Below are 17,774 nucleotides of genomic sequence, written 5' to 3'. Positions count from 1 at the left end.
AGATGCCCGGCCCTGGACAAAGCCCCACTTCTGGCAGTAAGTTCGTCAGGAAACTTAGGAAAAACAAGGAGAAGTGTTCACTTCAGCTGGGACCACCCCTATGGTGTTCAAAGCTGAAGTGACCTCTCCCTGCAGAATCCTCCATCTTGGTTTGGAGGACAGGGGCCAGTAGGATTAGGAATGTGGCACAGGAAGGGTGTAGCCACCCTCATGGACAGTAGCCATTGCCTACTGCCCTGTGATGCCTGTAACGCCCCTAAAGTCTAGTATTTAGGGGTACCCCTAAACGTATCTTACCAGATTCCTGGGGCCCTCAAGAAGGACTAGTAAGCCAACCCCCATTTGAGAAGACTGAAGACACCAACTGACTTGGACCCAGCCCTCCAGGCCTGTCTCCAGCTTCTGAAGCCCCTGATGCAAAAAGGCGACACAACCTGCAGGACCAGTGACCTCTTAAGTCTCAAGAGGACTGCCTGCATACCAGAGGAACAAGATCTTCCGTGGACAGCGGCCCTGCCCAAAAGAAACTCCAGCAAAGGACTCCAGAAGCGCCCTGGATCCGCGAGTCCTGTCCACTCTGCACCCGACGCCCACGTCACGTGTCCAAGTGGCCCAACCGACTAGAGCTGGTCCCCAGGTGATTCTTACTTAGTGTCCAACCTGGGTTGACGCCTTCTGTCCAACATTCACCTGCAGGAAAAGATTGGGAGCCCAATGCTGTGTTTGCACCCTGCACCACCTGGCCGCCCCTGCCCCGCTGAGGGTGTGAGTTTGGTGCTGACATGTGGCCCTCCGGGTGCTCATCTAAACCCCAAAGGTCTGCCCTCCGAAGACCCTGGTACTTACCTGCAAGCAGGCCTGCTTCAGAGTGCCCCCAGCCTCCATAGGAGCCCATGTTAAATCGACCTCAACTTTGACCTCTGCACCTGGCCGGTCCTGTGTTGCTGGTGTTGGGTGTTTGGGGTTAACTTGCACTCCAAACTGTGGACATCCTAACACTTGGAGACTGGAACTGTGAGTCTTGTACTTACCTTGAAACTGTGCTAACTTTTCTTCCCCCCCAAGAAGTGTTTCAGAAAATTGCACTGACTAATTTTAAAACATGTAATTGCTATTTATTCGAAAAATCATTTAACTTGCCGATTTGAAACAAAGTGGTATTGAGACTTATGTTGGATACATATCTGTAAATGTACTTACCTGCAATTTGAGTCTTGTGGTTCTAGAAATAAAGTAACCAAATATATTTTTGCTATATAAAAAGAATTGGCCTGGAGTTAGTCATTGTGTGTGTCCTTCATTTATTGCCTGTATGTGTACAACAAATGCTTTGCACTACACTCTGATAAGCCTAACTGCTTGACTACACTACCACAAAAGAGAGCATTGGTATTATCTACTTTAGCCTCTGTTAAGCCTCTGGGGAAACACTGGAATCAGCGCACATTATATGTCATTTTTATATAGGATATTCAGAGCCAGCTTCCTACATAGTACTATTAAGTAGTTAGCCTACATTTTGCTAATCACAATATTGCTTGGCTATCTAAAAACAATTCTGCCATTTAATGAAGTGTTAACAGTTACTGTTACAGCAATGTGGCAGAGACCTCGAGCTATGCCCGCTGTCCAAACAGAGGGACTTGGGAAGCACACTTACCTGTACTGAGTCCAGTATTTGCATGTCATCATGCAAAGGTCAGTAAATCATTCAGCCTCCTCTGAAACAATACCTGATATGTTGTCCTGTACCTGAAATATGAGTCTGCAAGACTGAATGCTATAAGGCAGATGGTCTTTGCCTCCAGGGACCTGGCTGTTAAAGCATCAAATGCGAGTTGTCGTATAGTATGAAATGTGCATTTTTTATGTGAAATTGTGAACATTGCCTCCATGAACCAAAATCATACGAGAGTCTACTTCAGTAAATGGTTAAGGATGGGTCCAATACCTTCAAGCCGATCACACAGACCTCTGTATACAATTTGAAGAAGTGCCAGAGAATCACCACTGCCAGTTATTTCATTTTATCTTTTATTACAAAAGGAGGATTAGACTCTACATATATTATGTTTGTCTTGATTTAGATCTTAAACCTAGTGCAAGTTATGGTGTTGGTGCAGCTAGGAGATTGGATTATTTTGGTTTATGTTCAGGACGTACGCTTACAATTTTGATTTGTCAGTGAGTGTTTGTGACTCGTACCAAATGGCCCAGTTTTACCAACAGAAAACCCTCTGCTATCTAAAAAAAAAAAATGTGTTAAACATTTTAGCATTGGTATCGGCCTGCATCTTGAATTCAATGTATTCGCTGTCTGGCTTTCAGGACTTGCTTCCAGTTCCTGACATGTGAGCCAGCCATCCAAATCCAATATGTCTTAAAGGGCACAAACGGGTACCACCAAAACATGATGCTGTCTGTCCTGGAAAGAATTCAGTTCATTAAAGAGACTATTCTTGGCCTCGTTAGTTTTGACCATAGTAGTGTTTACAAAAGATCCTTGGCTTCCTGGCTTCTTTAATCTATTTGGTCCCATTTTCCAACCTATGGATGACTAATTTCAGTTTCAACTCTGTCCCAAGAATCAGTGATTTGATCCCAACGAGGGCAGAGTCGTACCTACCTACCCTGCCCTTTTCCAATTCTGTTGTGTATTGTATTGAAGCATATGTAGGACGCTTTTCTGATAAGTCCTCAAAACGCTTTGAGGGAGGTCGAGAAAGTAGCTTCTCTTGCTCCTTTTTTTTTTTATTTTTTTTTTAATTTTTTTAATTCATGATAAGATGTAGCCTGCGAGTGGTATATTTTGGGTCCATGCTTCCCATTCTGAAGTGTGCTTCAGTCATGTCCCTGCAGCCATGTAACAGTGTGCTATTGGTTGAGCTAAGATGTGAAACATTTTAAGAGTTAGGATGACAATATGCATATAAAAACCGAAAGATCGTGTAGCTTGATAAAAGCCAGTTGCTTATTGCTTTCTTAATTCTAGGTGATTGGTCATTATTCGTATTTTCTTTGGAATGTATTGTAGAGTATGCCTGGGCAATTGCGCTGTAGTAACGTACATAACTTTGGGGGATTTTTTGTTGTACTTTTTACAAACAATTACGGCACTTTGCATAATTGTACCAGTTGCAGTAGAAATTTACTGCAAACTTATCATTCATGGTAACAATTGACTGAACACATGGCAACATCAGATCGCTAGTAACTGTTATTTTTGAACTTTTTTATTTTAGCTCAGAACGCATCTCCTTGTCAAAAATTAATACAAGCTCGCATTTTATACTAAAATATCGCTCAAATGACAGATTTGCATTTCTCTTAATCATGTGTAATTTTACCGAAATATCACATAATTATATTAAAACAAATTCCGCTAATTCCGCACACCGTTATTGTAAAGATTAAATTATGGTACAGGACAAAATCTCCAGTCGATGCACATACCTTTTTTATGAGTGACTAATCAAGATTGGTGCCTTTCTGCATCTGAGATTCCTCCCTGGACTTCTGAACCAGAGATTTAGTTTAGCCCTGGCCAGGGAATCTCCCAGAAAGTAATGGCGAAGACTTTGAAAGAAATTCTTTGTGTGACTGGTAGCCAATTCAAGGTCTTGATGACAGAAATGATGTGGTGTTGTGTACTCGTAGTTAGAACTATTCTTTCTGCTGCGTTCTGGATTTACTGTAGTCTGCTTATTACGTGCATGAGGAACCCATTGTTAAGTCCGATTGGCATGGTCAATCCCAGATAGCTCCAGGATTGTTGAGGTTGGAACCTGCTAAGAGAAACCCAGGCAAGGAAGGTGTAATTTCTTTATGGTCTCTTGAGTGTGAGGTTGGCGTGGTGGTTGGGTTGTCCAGTCTCATCAGTTTGAGTGGTAAGGGTTATATTTGTATCATGAGCCACAGCTGAGAATTTAGTTTTCTGAGGAATTGCTTGTGGTTCTGTAGCATCCAATGGTATACTTCCCGAAGGCACTTACCAGTCCTCCGTTCCATTTTCCAATATTGAAATGACTGGAAAAGAGAAAGCATGACAACATGTGCTCTGCCTGTGAGGTAGACTTGATCCTGTTAAAGGCCATATTGTTGATTCTAGTGTCGGCTTGTGCTTGCAGCAGTATTCTGTCAACAGTGTTAAAGGCTGATAAGAGCTCAATTGGAGAAGGACCATAGTACTGTTGCAGTGTTCATGAGGTTGTTTCAAATGGAATTTGAAATCTCTTCCAGGACGTAATCCAGTCTGTCCAGGTTTTCTGCCTTTTCTGAAATATTCTGCCAAGGTTTTGCAAACCTGAGTGTGTTTAGGGCCGGCATAAGTGCCTCTAGTGGTAGAGAATTTAGAGGTAATTTTGAAAAGTTCTTTAAGCATAGGTGTTTCATTTGAGATGCAGCGTAAATAGTGAAATCACTTTGTGTTCTTCACGGCTGCTTTGTAGATTCTGCCCTGAAAATGAAGCTGTTTTTTTCATGTTACAGCTGGCGGTGTTTTTGACATAATGGTCAAATGATTTCTTCCAGGTTTCTAGTGTTTGTTTTAATAACTTTAGGTCCGAGTTGTGAATAGTCGCCAAGGTTATACAGTTTGCTGTGAAGTCCATGCAAATGCATTCTCCAACTTCTTTGTGCTAGTGAGAATACAACTCTGAAAGAATTTAGGGGGTCATTACGAGTCTGGCGGACTTGCGGATGTCGGTCAGACTGTCGCCAATGCGGCAGTCCGAGCGCCACATTACAACACTGGAGATCGGGCAGCCAGGAAACTGCCAGCTCTGCCAGGATCGGAGATACCGGCAGTCTGGAGGTGGTGGTGGTCCTAATACACCAGGGCAGTGCTGCCCTGGGGATTACGACCCCCTTCTCTGCCAGCTGTTTCATGGTGGTACCACTGCCATGAAAATGCTGGTGGAAGGGGGCCCCTGCACTGACCTTGCACTTGACATAGGCAGTGAAGCACCCTCCCACCCCCCTCCCCCCCTCCCTCCCGGCAAGCACTTTTGCAGACAGTGAACATTATGAGGGTGCTGTTGCACCCTGCAGGTTACAGCATTACCTCCAGCTCCATTACGAGCCAGAGACAATGCAGTAGCCTTGCTAGGCCAGTGGGTGGAAAATTAGGCTTCCGCCTGATGACCTAGCGGGAAACTCTTATTAACTCCGGCAGGGAGGTTGCCACGTAGGTGACATCCACCCTGTCGGTAGTTTGGCGGGCGGAGTTTTCTGTCCGCCAAACTCAAACTCTGACCCATTGTGTGTTATAAAGAAGCTTAAGTGAAGTATAGAGATGGAATTTCACTGTGGACCAGTTATAGTATACCTGTTTCACTTCCTACTTTGTCAAAATATAATTTACTTCTAGCTATAAGAATAAATTCAAATTCTTGATTCGGCCAACCACGGCCATAGAAAAAATAGTAATAAACAATCAAGGCTTCATTATAAAATTGCACAATAAAACTTCTAAAATTAATCAAAGACACAATACTTCTCAAGGTGATTGTCACGGCGGCCCCTCAAACAAACGAAACTGCCCATAGTTGAAGGGGTTGTGGTCACATTTTCATGAGTAGAAATAACTTTTATGAGCTGTTAATTTGATTTCTGCTTGTTTGAATGAATCCATTCGTCGGTACTCTATTGTAGCTTCAGTTTATTCGAAGAACTGAAATATTATTCAATGCACTGTTTTCATTAGTGCTCTTGAAATAATGCAGACCAGACTTTTAAGTAGTTTGTATGTGTTCCTTTGGTTTTGAATAGGGTTTAAAAGCATGTTCTTACAGGTTGGTGAATTCATTCAAGAGGCAAGATAAAACCTTATATTTGGTGTAATTTTTGCATATTTACTTATGTTAAATTCAGTCCAGGGTGGGTGAGCCAGATGGGTTTGGGACTCTTTGTGTAGAGCTCCGAGGATTACGTTTTGATTATCAACCTGTATGTGAATAAACTATGAAAAGTGAAAGGAATTCAGAAAGCTGGTGCACACTATTGGCTTTGTTTTGAATACTAAATTGCATATATATTTCAAGAGACATTCCCCGAAACTACTAAATTGCTACTGTCATTGTTCTAGGAACTTTCCAGTTGTGGTTGGAACAAAAAGGAGAAGTATAGCTCTGCACCAAATGCTGTTGCCTTCACAAGAAGATTCAATCAGGTATGTAGTGAAAAGGGGATGGTTTATTTGTTAGGACCTGTTGCTTATGACTCAGTGATCATACTGGCTTGAAAGTATACTGGAGCCTTCCTTTCAAGACTTAGGTTGGTCTGCTGACTCACGGCTGGTGGTTGAATTCTAGTAAATGGTTGGGAGGATAGTGGGCTTTTTCGAATTTTTGTTCTTCCCCTAGTGCACTCCAGTAGGACTTTGGATGCAGACCCTCAGAACTTTTTAAGGATGTGCAGAAATGTACATTATCAGTAAGTAGCTCCATCCATCCCATGATCACTGGAATTCTGTGACATCTTAGCCCTCATCTTCAGAGAAAAAATCCAAAAGAATAGGGCAACCGTATGCCTAAACTGTACAAACATTAAACTTCACCCATCATCCCAACCCGCCACAAGGAACTTGCCAGGAAAAATACCTGTCCCGGCTGAATTGGATAGGATGCACAGTGAGCTAAGCACTCTTTGCTGACATCGGCATTATATTCACATCATGCGTTTGCTTCTCAACAAGCCCAACAAAGGGTTTTGTCTTCCAAGTTCAGTAAATTAAATCACTTTAATGAGGTAACAGAAACCTGTGTTTTTTATCGCGGTAGGAAAATCAATATTGTGCTCTTAGCAAATACTGCATAAAATAATTTATTATTATTAATAGAAAGTCTAAGCCCATTTAAAGACTGAGACACCTGCACCACTGTCATCATCGGAGGCCACACAAGAGCATTGGCAGACGCAGTTTCAGTCTTCACATGTCCTCCAGACCCTGAAACACTCTTAATTGTCTTCTTTTCTACAACAAGGGATAACTTAACCCAGTGAATCCCAATAACCTTTGCCCTATAGGAGTACTGCCATATCCTTCAAAGGATAGCCAATGTTCACCTCTGTGATGAGATAGACCCTGCAAAATCTAGACCCATGCTAGTGTGGCTTGCATTCTGGCCATAGAGCAGAACTTGCTATTTTCATCAGGGACCCGTAAAGGGCTAAATATGCTGAATAGTTACTCCACTTTTTGTCTGATTAAAGATTGATATTTAACCAAACAAAAACAAAGCACATGGTCTGGACAGCTGATAAATCCCTCTAGACAAAGATGATGGTCGAGACACAGCTATTATGAAGTACTGTGTATGATTATCGAGGTGTACATTAAAGCAAAAAAAGTGAATTGACAGGACCAGTTTACAAAAGGTATCTTGATCTTATTAAATCACATTGTTACTCCAAAAAGATTGAATTTAAAGTTTGGATGGAGAGGTGTAGCAGAAATAATTAATGCATTGTGCAAAAGCTGTTTCTGCCACTTAATGCGGTTAGGAGTTTGGTGCTGCACGAACTAAAAGCTGCTGATCAGCTAATTTTATCGATGATGTGCACACTTTCCCGAAATATTTGTCTGACCTGATAAATTTCCTTTTGGGAGAGGGAAGTCTAGATAGCTGCCATGATTGTTTATGACTAAGAAAGGCTTGGTGTCCGTCCCTTCATACCATGCAGGTCTGGTTGCAGAAAGCCTCCACTTTCTGCCGCTCATCTGTGTTCTCTCCAGTTTTTGATGTCACAAATATATTTGCAGTCAGTGCCCGACTACATGATGAGGTTAATCTTTTGATTGAGGAGTAATAGTAGCCCTACATTTTTTTTTGTCTCTGTGCTTTTCTTATCAAGAAGTAAATAATGCAAGAAGGGACAGTTTCCTTTGTTAGTGATTCTGGGGTCCCCGTTTGTGTTTTGGAGCCATACCAAGCCCTTCCCTACTGCATACACGGGACAGGCCCCTGAAGCCCTTTCTTAAACCCATCAGATAGTGCAAAGCAAAGAAACTCGCATTAGACGAACTGGGTTGTAAAGAAGCAATTTATGCATATCTGAAAGTTAGTACAACAGCCCGACGTCCACATTAGGTTGTGATTTTGAGTTGTGTGTCTGTCGATAGCTCCCTAAAATGTTTTTGTGCTGCTTAAAAAAATAGACCGCAACACCCAGCTTTGAAGGGTGAAAAAGGGTGAGCTGTTAAACATGTTCTTTCTTCCTTTGTCCTAAAACTATTTTTCTTATGTGTTTTGGTTATTTCTAACCTTAACCTCCTTTTGTCCTGCATTTTCAGTGTGTGGTCTCCAGTTATACCACATAAGTGTTGAATTCTTAGACAGATGCTGGACATTTTTGGCTGCTTTAAGTTTAAATAATTTAAGTTGAGCTGCGATGGCGGGGTCCATTTGACATGCACATTTTAGTGACATAATTGATGTGGCGATTTAAAACAGTGCTTTATGTCTTTCCTGTCTGAGTTGAATCAAAGAAGTGAAAGGCAGAAAGGGTGAAAAGGAAAACTCTCTACATTAGTTTAACTTTTGACTAGACCCACTATTAGCGCAACATGTCTGGTGTGGTTAAGTTGTGCTGCTTGGGTAACCGCACCAGAGCGCTTGTCTGCTCTGTCTATTCTCAATCCCTGCAGACTAGTCTGACTTTCTGCTGTACGAAAAGTGCCCATGTCTACAAAGTGGAAATGCTAAGGTCTTTCTGTGGCAATTGTCTTGATTACACAAAATGCTGTATGCCATTAACTCTTGTATTGGCTTATGATTTTCCTTTTGCCTTTACCTTCGGTGGCTCATATTGTGCAGACCACCCGGGTAAATCTTGCAAAAGAGTGATTGATTAAAAAATGTTCAGCTTTGTCACCAAGCAAGGCTGGACAGACTGACACCATCACCCCAGTGCCTCAGGAGGGTTATGTTTATCCTGGAGGACTTGGTCCAGCCTTCTAACACAGTAGTCAGGCTTGTTTAGAGCCTGAGTTCTAAATAGCTGGATCCAATTAGGTTATCAAAAGCCATGTGAGCCTGGTGCCAACAAAGACCAGATTTGCCAAAGCTACACGTCGACTCTGCATATAGCATGTTGGATGCTTTTAGAAAGGCTATTTGCACTTATCCCTTAATCTTAACCAAAACAGGGAAATAAAACTGTCCACAGTCAATATACTTCAAGTCCCTGTCCGCTGATTTAAAGTTCAAGCCCACAACAGTAATTAGAGCTAGAATTCTAAGAATGTTGGCTAGAATGATTAGATGGTAGTCCAAGCTAAATGCAGACACTACAATGCTTTATTCTTTGGATGTGCTAAATATGCCTCTTATGTACCTGTTTTAAGTAGTAGCTATCTAACTTGCACATTTCAAACATTACATTTTGCTTTAAGTATACTTGTAAGACTTCTGCTTTGGCTGACCGAGGAGACAAGAGTCAGAATTTGCTGCCTCTTTGCCAGCACTGGATATCGAGTCTCCATTGATCTCCAAATTGTTTTAACGAGTGGGATGAAGGATATAAACCCAGAATGCCAGGATTATTAAATTAAGAAATGTGTACACACACCTACCGTGCATCAGACCACCTTACATGAGTTCTGCGACTGAAGCTTAATCGGAATGAATTAGTCCAGCCTGAAGAAAAGCTTCCTCAGTGGTGAGAACTGTCGCAATTACACTTTTTCCAGTCGCTCCTACCTTTTCTCGAGTGCAACATAACTGGGTAGATACCTGTTTTTCAGGACTTATCCATACTATAGATAGTAGTTATCTTGTATGCACACTTAGTAGGGGGATATGCTAAAAAACAAATACTTCAGTTATTTTAATAGAATAGTATATTTCACCATAATATTTTGGTATTGTTAGGTGTTTGGCCACTTCCTGTTTTCTGCTCTTGAAGTCCTGGGCTGAATATAAGATATAACGATCTTGTATGGCTCAGATCTGGAGCATTGTATGTGGCCCAAACTTTCCAGTATATTCCATGTCTTGTCCTTTATCGAACAGCGTTACAAATTTATCCCACATAAACTTTCAGTGTGATTGGTAAATCTCGTACAACCTCTCGTACAAGGTAGCAGGCAGTTTTCTTTGGGAGGACAAAGGCATGTTTTTCAGTTAAGGAACCCAATTGCAGGGATAGCCTTTTAGTCCAGTTATCAAAAAAAGGCATTACTCTTCCTAACATTGGTACCAAAGGACGTTGTTGAGGACAATGTCTTGACTATTAAACACAAGAGGCGCAACACATTTAAAAGGTCACAGTTATTTAATGGTAGCTAAATATTAAAATTGCTTGTACTCGGAAATGTTAAGTGGTTTTATTTTCTTTAAAATAGGTTAACATTGTTGATTCCTTAATTTGAAATAACACATTATCTGTTGTTGAACCCTCAATTTTGTGGGGGTACCACATTGAGGTTGGTCTCCCCCAGCCAAAGACTCGGACCATCCGGTTGCTTACAGAGCTACTCCAACTCTCTTCTTCCCGTTGTCTCAAAATGTAGACCAGAGAAAAACATAATCCTAAAGTTTACTTATTTTAACTCGTGATTAGGATCCGTCTATCTTGTTCCTTGCAATACCATCTTGCCCTGGTTTTCCTAGAGTTTCTCCTTCGATTCAGCGAAAGTATTCAATACTCCTATTTAAGGTGAACGGGATTCACATAAGCATATAAATTACCGTTTCATTTCCTTTGCAAGACTGCACATGCAATGCCACCCCTTACCTCCCCAAATCCAAATATTGTTAGCCGTTCTAATGGTTTCCACCGACTAACAATTCAAAGGCACTCATTTTGAAATCCTCATAGACTTTTTTTTTTTTTTTAAAGCTGATGATCCCGACACTCATCAGTGGACCACTCCCCCGCCTCAATTCATTGTGAATAATTTGGTCTCTAGTAAAGATGGTATCCATGCAAGGCGCTCCGTTCTTGCTTTAAAGAAGGCAGCTGATGTATTCAGTGTTGTCAATTTTTTTTTTTTTTTATCTATTTTTTACGCAAGTGGTCCAAATATCTGGCCAGGGCCTTTTCTCCTTATGTAGTCTAGATACCCTGCTACCAGGGTAGTAATCACACTTTTTCCCGATTCTTTTGGACTCTTTTCGAGGTTGAATGAAGTGACGTGACGTTTGGCAGTCTAGGTTAGGTGATCTTCAACTACATTCCCTGAAATAATGCAAGCTTCTCTGCATCTTCTGAACACTCCAAGTGTTGCTGAGGTTGTTATATGAAGACGAAGTGGGTTACTCTGGTATCCAGTTCCTCACCCCATTTGCTGCGTCTAAAACTGTCCATCTACCTTACCTAATGTATGCATCCCAGTGAGCTTTCTACGATGATGTCCTTTGTTGCCCTTCAGGGCAGCGCGGCGTCCTTTCTACCTCTGCCACTCTGCGCTTTTGTAGATTGTCCATCCGTTGGAGAGAATGGAGGATGCTGTGATTATTGTAGCTCTCCTTTTGGCACGTGCTCCTCTTCTGACTACATTACAGCACAGGCAGAGAGTCGGCCCAAAGGCAACACCTTGAAATTGAAAGCCTTCACATTTCAGAGGGAACTCTGCTACACAAATTCTTTTTCATATCTGTGATCCACACATTCTCTGTGCTTAAGTCGCCGCAGACAGCTGCAAGTTCACCCTGGATAGCCAACCCCAGCTAGACTAACACCGTCCAAGTGGCACACAGTGGCAGAAAACGAGCAGCGAAGCCGATTTCACAGACGGCCAATCCCCTGCCCCCCTTGCCATTCCCCCGTGTTCCACATTGGGTCTAGACCCAGGCATTTCGTGGCTCTTTTAATATCTGCTTTAAGAAATCTACTTTTGTTGAATTTAGTATTTAACCTTGCGTTTTCATGTAGTTAGACAGACTGTACTGGTTATGCTAAAATAAAGGCGAATGTAATCATGGCGTATTCCCATGCTTTAGACTAAAAGATTTCTCTGTATAAATATTAATCTAATATGATCCAAGGAAGGAACTTCGCCTTACCGTCTTGTGTTGTGTTACAATAGCACCTGGAAGAATTTTTATGCCAATTTATGTCTTGGTGGGCTGAGAATATGAACACTTTTTTTCAAACCAGACCTCTGCTCCTGTGAAAATTGATGTATCTCAGGAAATTGCATCTGGTGCATCGGAATGTTGCCTCCATTACTATTGAGCTGAATCAGTGCTGTCCTAGGGGGTCCATTAGATCCACAAATGTATTTACATTGCACTGAATGGAAGCACACTTGACATCAGGTTTTGTTTTTTTAATCATTCCGGGTTCAAGGCCAACCTCTTGGCAGCTTTTAGTCAGGCAATGCAGTGGCAGTTGAATATCTCTTCTGGTCAGCCGAAGGTACTGCCTTTGCACAGCCTGTTTGTTTAGATGGCCATGGAGTAGCACTGTCCTCGCAGCAGTATGTGGGTCCGCAGTGCTACGTTCAAGCTGTGGCAGACTGTTGCAGGATTGTCGTACACGGTTTTGTCACATTACAAGTCTACCTTCACTGAAGGAGAAGGGGTTGCATGCAGGGTAGGCTTAGTGCCTAGAAAGCCTTAATGATAGGGCAGAGACTGCAGCGAGAGGAGCTGCATGGCACCTACACTGCTGTGAGAGGGACATCAGAGGTCCTCACTCTTCAGATTGCTAAAGTACATGAGCTTCGTTAATGAAAGAGGAACTGCTGACTACTCCCAGTTCCTGAGGCATTCATGCTTACGGGGAGGGTTGAATGATGCAGAGTTCCTTTTAAGAAAACAAAAGGGGGTATGGACTACCTTTACAAGTGCAAGAGAATAGGTTGCGGGCACCTTTTTACAATCGAGGCCGCTAGCGCATGCGTCTGGCTTCCGATACTGTTTTGTTCAGTAAAGGGCTTGCGTGGCACTCTTATTTACAGCTTGTAATTCATCGAGGCAGGCCTGGCAAAATTGCCGTTCCTCTGTGCGGAGCAAGGAACAAACACTAATTGATTCAACTTAATTAGTGCCCCTCCGCTGCTCCCGACTGATCGAAGTACTATTTGTTCTTCTTAGCTTCTAGTGCCCCCAAACAGAAGGCTTCTGACTGGCAAAAGCGTGCCCAGCAGGACAAACAAAACTGAAAAGTTTTATTTTTAAAGCTACTTTCCACTCATGTTTTCTTTTGTTTTTTGCTTGTTCGTGCTTTTATCAAAAGATGACAGTTAAGTTGTTTGAAATGTTGCAAAGCGACAGCTTTGTGTAATCTCTGAAATTATGCTTTAAAACATAATCATGCAGTAAACCACAGTCCACCCCACTGAATCCACTCCACTATTATACAGGCCAATCCAACCCTCTTTACCCCACACCAGTCCAGCCCACCTCAATCCAGTCCACTACAACTCACCCCACTTCAAACCTCTGAACTAACCCTAATGTAATCTGCCCCACTCCAATTCACCCTCTCTAATAAAAAACAATCTGCCCCACTCCAATTAAAACAATATGCCCCACTCCAATCTGCTCCACTCCAATCCAAAGTAATATACCCACTCCAATCCAATACAATCTGCCCCCACTCCAATCCAATACAATCTGCCCCCACTCCAATCCAATACAATCTGCCCCACTGCAATCCAAAACAATCTGCCACACTCCCATCTGTCCCACTCCAATCAAAAACAGTCCGCCCCACTCCAGTCTACCCAACTCCCATCTTAAACAATATGCCCCACTCCAATCCAATCCACCTCACCCCACTTCAGTCCATCCCAATCCACCCTACTCCCATCAACCCCACACCAACCCAATCCACCCCACTCCAATCCACCCTAATACAGTCTGCCCCACTCCAGTCCAAAACACTCAGCCCACTCTAAGCCAAAACACACCGCCCCACTCCAATCTGCCCCACTCCAATTCAGTACAATCTGCCCCACCCCAGTCCAAAACAATCTGCCCCACTCCAATTCAAAACAATGTGCCCCACTTAGGTCTGCCCACACTCCAATCCACAAAATCTGCATCACTCCAATCCAAAGCAATCTGCCCCTGTCCAATCTGTTCCACTTTAATTCAAAACAACCTGTCCCGCTATAACCTGCTTCACTACAATACCAAAAATCTGCCCCACTCCAATCCAGACCACCTCACCCAACCTACTCCATCACAATTCACCTCTCTCAATCCACCCCAGTACAACCCAGTCCACCCAAATCCAGTTCACCCCACACCAGTTAAATCTACCGCACTCCAGTTCAATAACCTCACCCCACCCCACTGCAGTCCGAGCCACCAACTCCAATTCAACGCACCCTACTCCAATCCAACATACCCAGCACACGCCAATCAAACCCACCCCACTCAATCATACCACCCACTCCAATCATCTCACCCTAGTCCAATATAACACACCCCACTGACTCCAGTCCAGTCAACATTAATCCACCCTACTCCAGTCAAATCCACTCCACACCCAACCACCTTAATTGATCCCACTCCAATCCAGTACATCAGTCTCTAATCAATCCATGTCCACTCCACCCCTGTCTAATCCAAACCACAATCACTCAATCCAATCAATTCCATTCCACCCTAATCTACTCCACTCAGTCCAGTCCACCTCATTCCACTCCACTGCACCCCAGTCCGATACACACCACTCCAGTCCACCTCACATCAGTTCAGTCCAGCCCAGTCCAATCTACCCCACTCCAGTCCAATACGCCTCACCCCAATCTACCCCACTCCAGTCCAATACACCTCATCCCAATCTACCCCACTCCAGTCCAATCCACCTCCCCCAGTTCACCACACCAGAGTCTAGTCCACCCCACTCCAGTCCACCCCCCTCACCCCACTTCAGACCAATCCACCCCACCCCAGTCTGATCTACCCTACCCCAATCCCACCCACCTTAGCTGACTCCGGTCCAACCCACCCCACCCCACTCCAGTCATACCGCCCACTCCTATCAGCCAACCCGAGTCCAATCCAACCCATCCCACTCCAGTCCAACCCACTCCATTCCAGTCAAGTCCATCACTACACAATCTACCTCACTCCAATAAATTTCACCCCACTCCAATACAATCCACCTTAATCCATCCCACTCAGTCTAATCCAGTACACATTTATCCACCCTACTCCAGTCGAATCCACCCCACTCTAAACCTCCTTAATCTACCCCACTTCAATCCAGTACACCATTCTCCAATCAGTCCATCCCACACCAGTCCAGTCCACACACACCAAGCCAAATCAGTCCAATCCAACTCCAGTCCAATCCAGCCCACTTCAGTCCAATCCACCACAATCCAGTCCAATTCACCACAATCCAAACCACCACACTCAATCCAATCCACCCTAATCCACCTCACTTTGTCCAGTCCACCTCATTTCACTCCACCCCAATCCGATACACCCCACTCCAGTCCACAACACTCCAGTCCAAATCACCCCATGCCAATCCAATCTACCTCACCTCAGTTCAAGCCATCCCAGTTCAGTCCACACCACTGCACCCCAATCCAATCCATCTCCTCCAGTCCACCCCACCCCAATCAATCTTACTCCACCCCAATCCATCTCACTCCACTCCAATCCACCACACTCCTCCCCAGTCCCATACCAGGCCATTCCTCCGCTCTCCAATCCAATCCATCCTTCCAGCCTACTCCACTTCAACACAATCTACTCCAATCCACCCCACCCTATTCCAGTTCAGTCGACCTCACTCCAATCCATCCATCCTACTGCACTCCAATCCACCAACCTTCGTGCAATTCACCCCACTCCAATCCACAGCAATCCAATACAACACACCCTACTCCAATTCAATCTACCACACCCCACTCAAATCCAATCTACCCCACCCCTATCACTCCAATCCAAACCACCCTCTCAGTACAATCGAATCCTTCCCTCTAGAATCCATCCCAGTCCCATCCAACTAACCCCATTTCAGTCCACCCAATTCCACACCAACCCATCCCACTTCACTCAAGCCACCCCAATCCAATCCACCACAATACCTCTATCCACTCCAACTTATTCCACCCCACTACACTCTCTGCCACTGAATCCCACTACCCTCTACAACTCTCTAATCCTCCTACTCCACTCTACAACATTCAGACAAATCCACTTTGACACTCTACTCCCCCATTTCACTCTGACACTCCACGCCACTAACCTTTAGCCATGTTGAACAGAAGCCACACTGTGTCCAACATGGCAAAACAAAGCCAATAGCTCTTGAATAGGCGCTCTATTGGCTTGCCAAGGCTTGTTCTTTTGTGAGAGGGGGTTGTAGGACACTAAGGAGTGTGAAAGCGGCTTTAGAGAAGGAATGAGCACCTCTGGAAAATTAGAAAACAGAATTTGAGTTCCTCACTGCAGCAAGAAGGATTACACAACAGTTTATAGTATCAAGGAATGATGCAGCAAGTGGGTTCTTTAACCCCTTCGCTGCCAGGCCTTTTCCCCCTCCTGTGCCAGGCCTTTTTTTGCCTATTTGGGGCAGTTCGCGCTTAGGCCCTCATAACTTTTTGTCCACATAAGCTAACCAAGCCAAATTTGCGTCCTTTTTTTCCAACATCCTAGGGATTCTAGAGGTACCCAGACTTTGTGGGTTCCCCTGAAGGAGGCCAAGAAATTGGCCAAAATACAGTGAAAATTTCGTTTTTTCCAAAAAAATTGGAAAAAGTGGCTGCAGAAGAAGGCTTGTGGTTTTTCCCCTGAAAATGGCATCAACAAAGGGTTTACGGTGCTAAACTCAGCAGCTTCCCAGCTTTCAGGAACAGGCAGACTTGAATCAGAAAACCCAATTTTTCAACACAATTTTGGCATTTTACTGGGGCATACCCCATTTGTGCAATTTTTTGTGCTTTCAGCCTCCTTCCAGTCAGTGACAGGAATGGTCATGAAACCAATGCTGGATCCCAGAAACCTAAACATTTCTGAAAAGTAGACAAAATTCTGAATTCAGCAAGGGGTCATTTGTGTAGATCCTACAAGGGTTTCCTACAGAAAATAACAGCTGAAAAAGAAAAATATTGAAATTGAGGTGAAAAAACCATAAATTTTTCTCTACGTTTTACTCTGTAACTTTTCCCTGCAATGTCAGATTATCGAAAGCAATATACCGTTACGTCTGCTGGACTCCTCTGGTTGCGGGGATATATAGGGTTTGTAGGTTCATCAAGAACCCGAGGAACCCAGAGCCAATAAATGAGCTGCACCCTGCAGTGCGTTTTCATTCTATACCGGGTATACAGCAATTCATTTGCTGAAATATAAGGAGTAAAAAATTGCTATCAAGAAAACCTTTGCATTTCCAAAAAGGGCACAAGATAAGGAGTTGAGGAGCAGTGGTTATTTGCACATCTCTGAATTCCGGGGTGACCATAGTAGCACGTGAATTACAGGGAATTTCTCAAATAGATGTCTTTTTTACACACACTCCTATATTTGGAAGGAAAAAATGTAGAGAAAGACAAGGGGCAATAGTACTTGTTTTGCTAATCTATGTTCCCCCAAGTCTCCCGATAAAAATGGTACCTCACTTGTGTGGGTAGGCCTAGCACCCGCGACAGGATATGCCCCAAAACACAACGTGGACACATCACAGAAAACAGAGCTGTTTTTAGCAAAGTGACTACCTGTAGATTTTGGCCTCTAGCTCAGCCGCCACCTAGGGAAACCTACCAAACCTGTGCATTTCTGAAAACTAGAGACCTAGGGGAATCCAAGGAGGGGTGACTTGTGTGGCTCGGACCAGGTTCTGTTACCCAGAATCCTTTG

General features: G+C 43.6%; 1 protein-coding gene across 5 annotated transcripts in view; it reads left to right on the top strand.

Annotated features, from left to right (window-relative positions):
* RALGPS2 (Ral GEF with PH domain and SH3 binding motif 2) overlaps positions 1-17,774 on the top strand; it is an 812,647-nt gene that overhangs the window by 234,742 nt on the left and 560,131 nt on the right. For all 5 annotated transcript variants that reach the window (XM_069231548.1, XM_069231547.1, XM_069231545.1 and 2 more), the window contains one exon: positions 6,086-6,169. In XM_069231548.1, the coding sequence (XP_069087649.1) occupies positions 6,086-6,169 (84 nt within the window). The remainder of the gene's footprint in view (positions 1-6,085; positions 6,170-17,774) is intronic.

The sequence above is a fragment of the Pleurodeles waltl genome, chromosome 4_2 (genome assembly GCF_031143425.1).
Source record: "Pleurodeles waltl isolate 20211129_DDA chromosome 4_2, aPleWal1.hap1.20221129, whole genome shotgun sequence".
In the NCBI taxonomy this organism is placed as follows: Eukaryota; Metazoa; Chordata; class Amphibia; order Caudata; family Salamandridae; genus Pleurodeles; species Pleurodeles waltl.
This window is presented reverse-complemented; position numbering and strand designations above follow the sequence as displayed.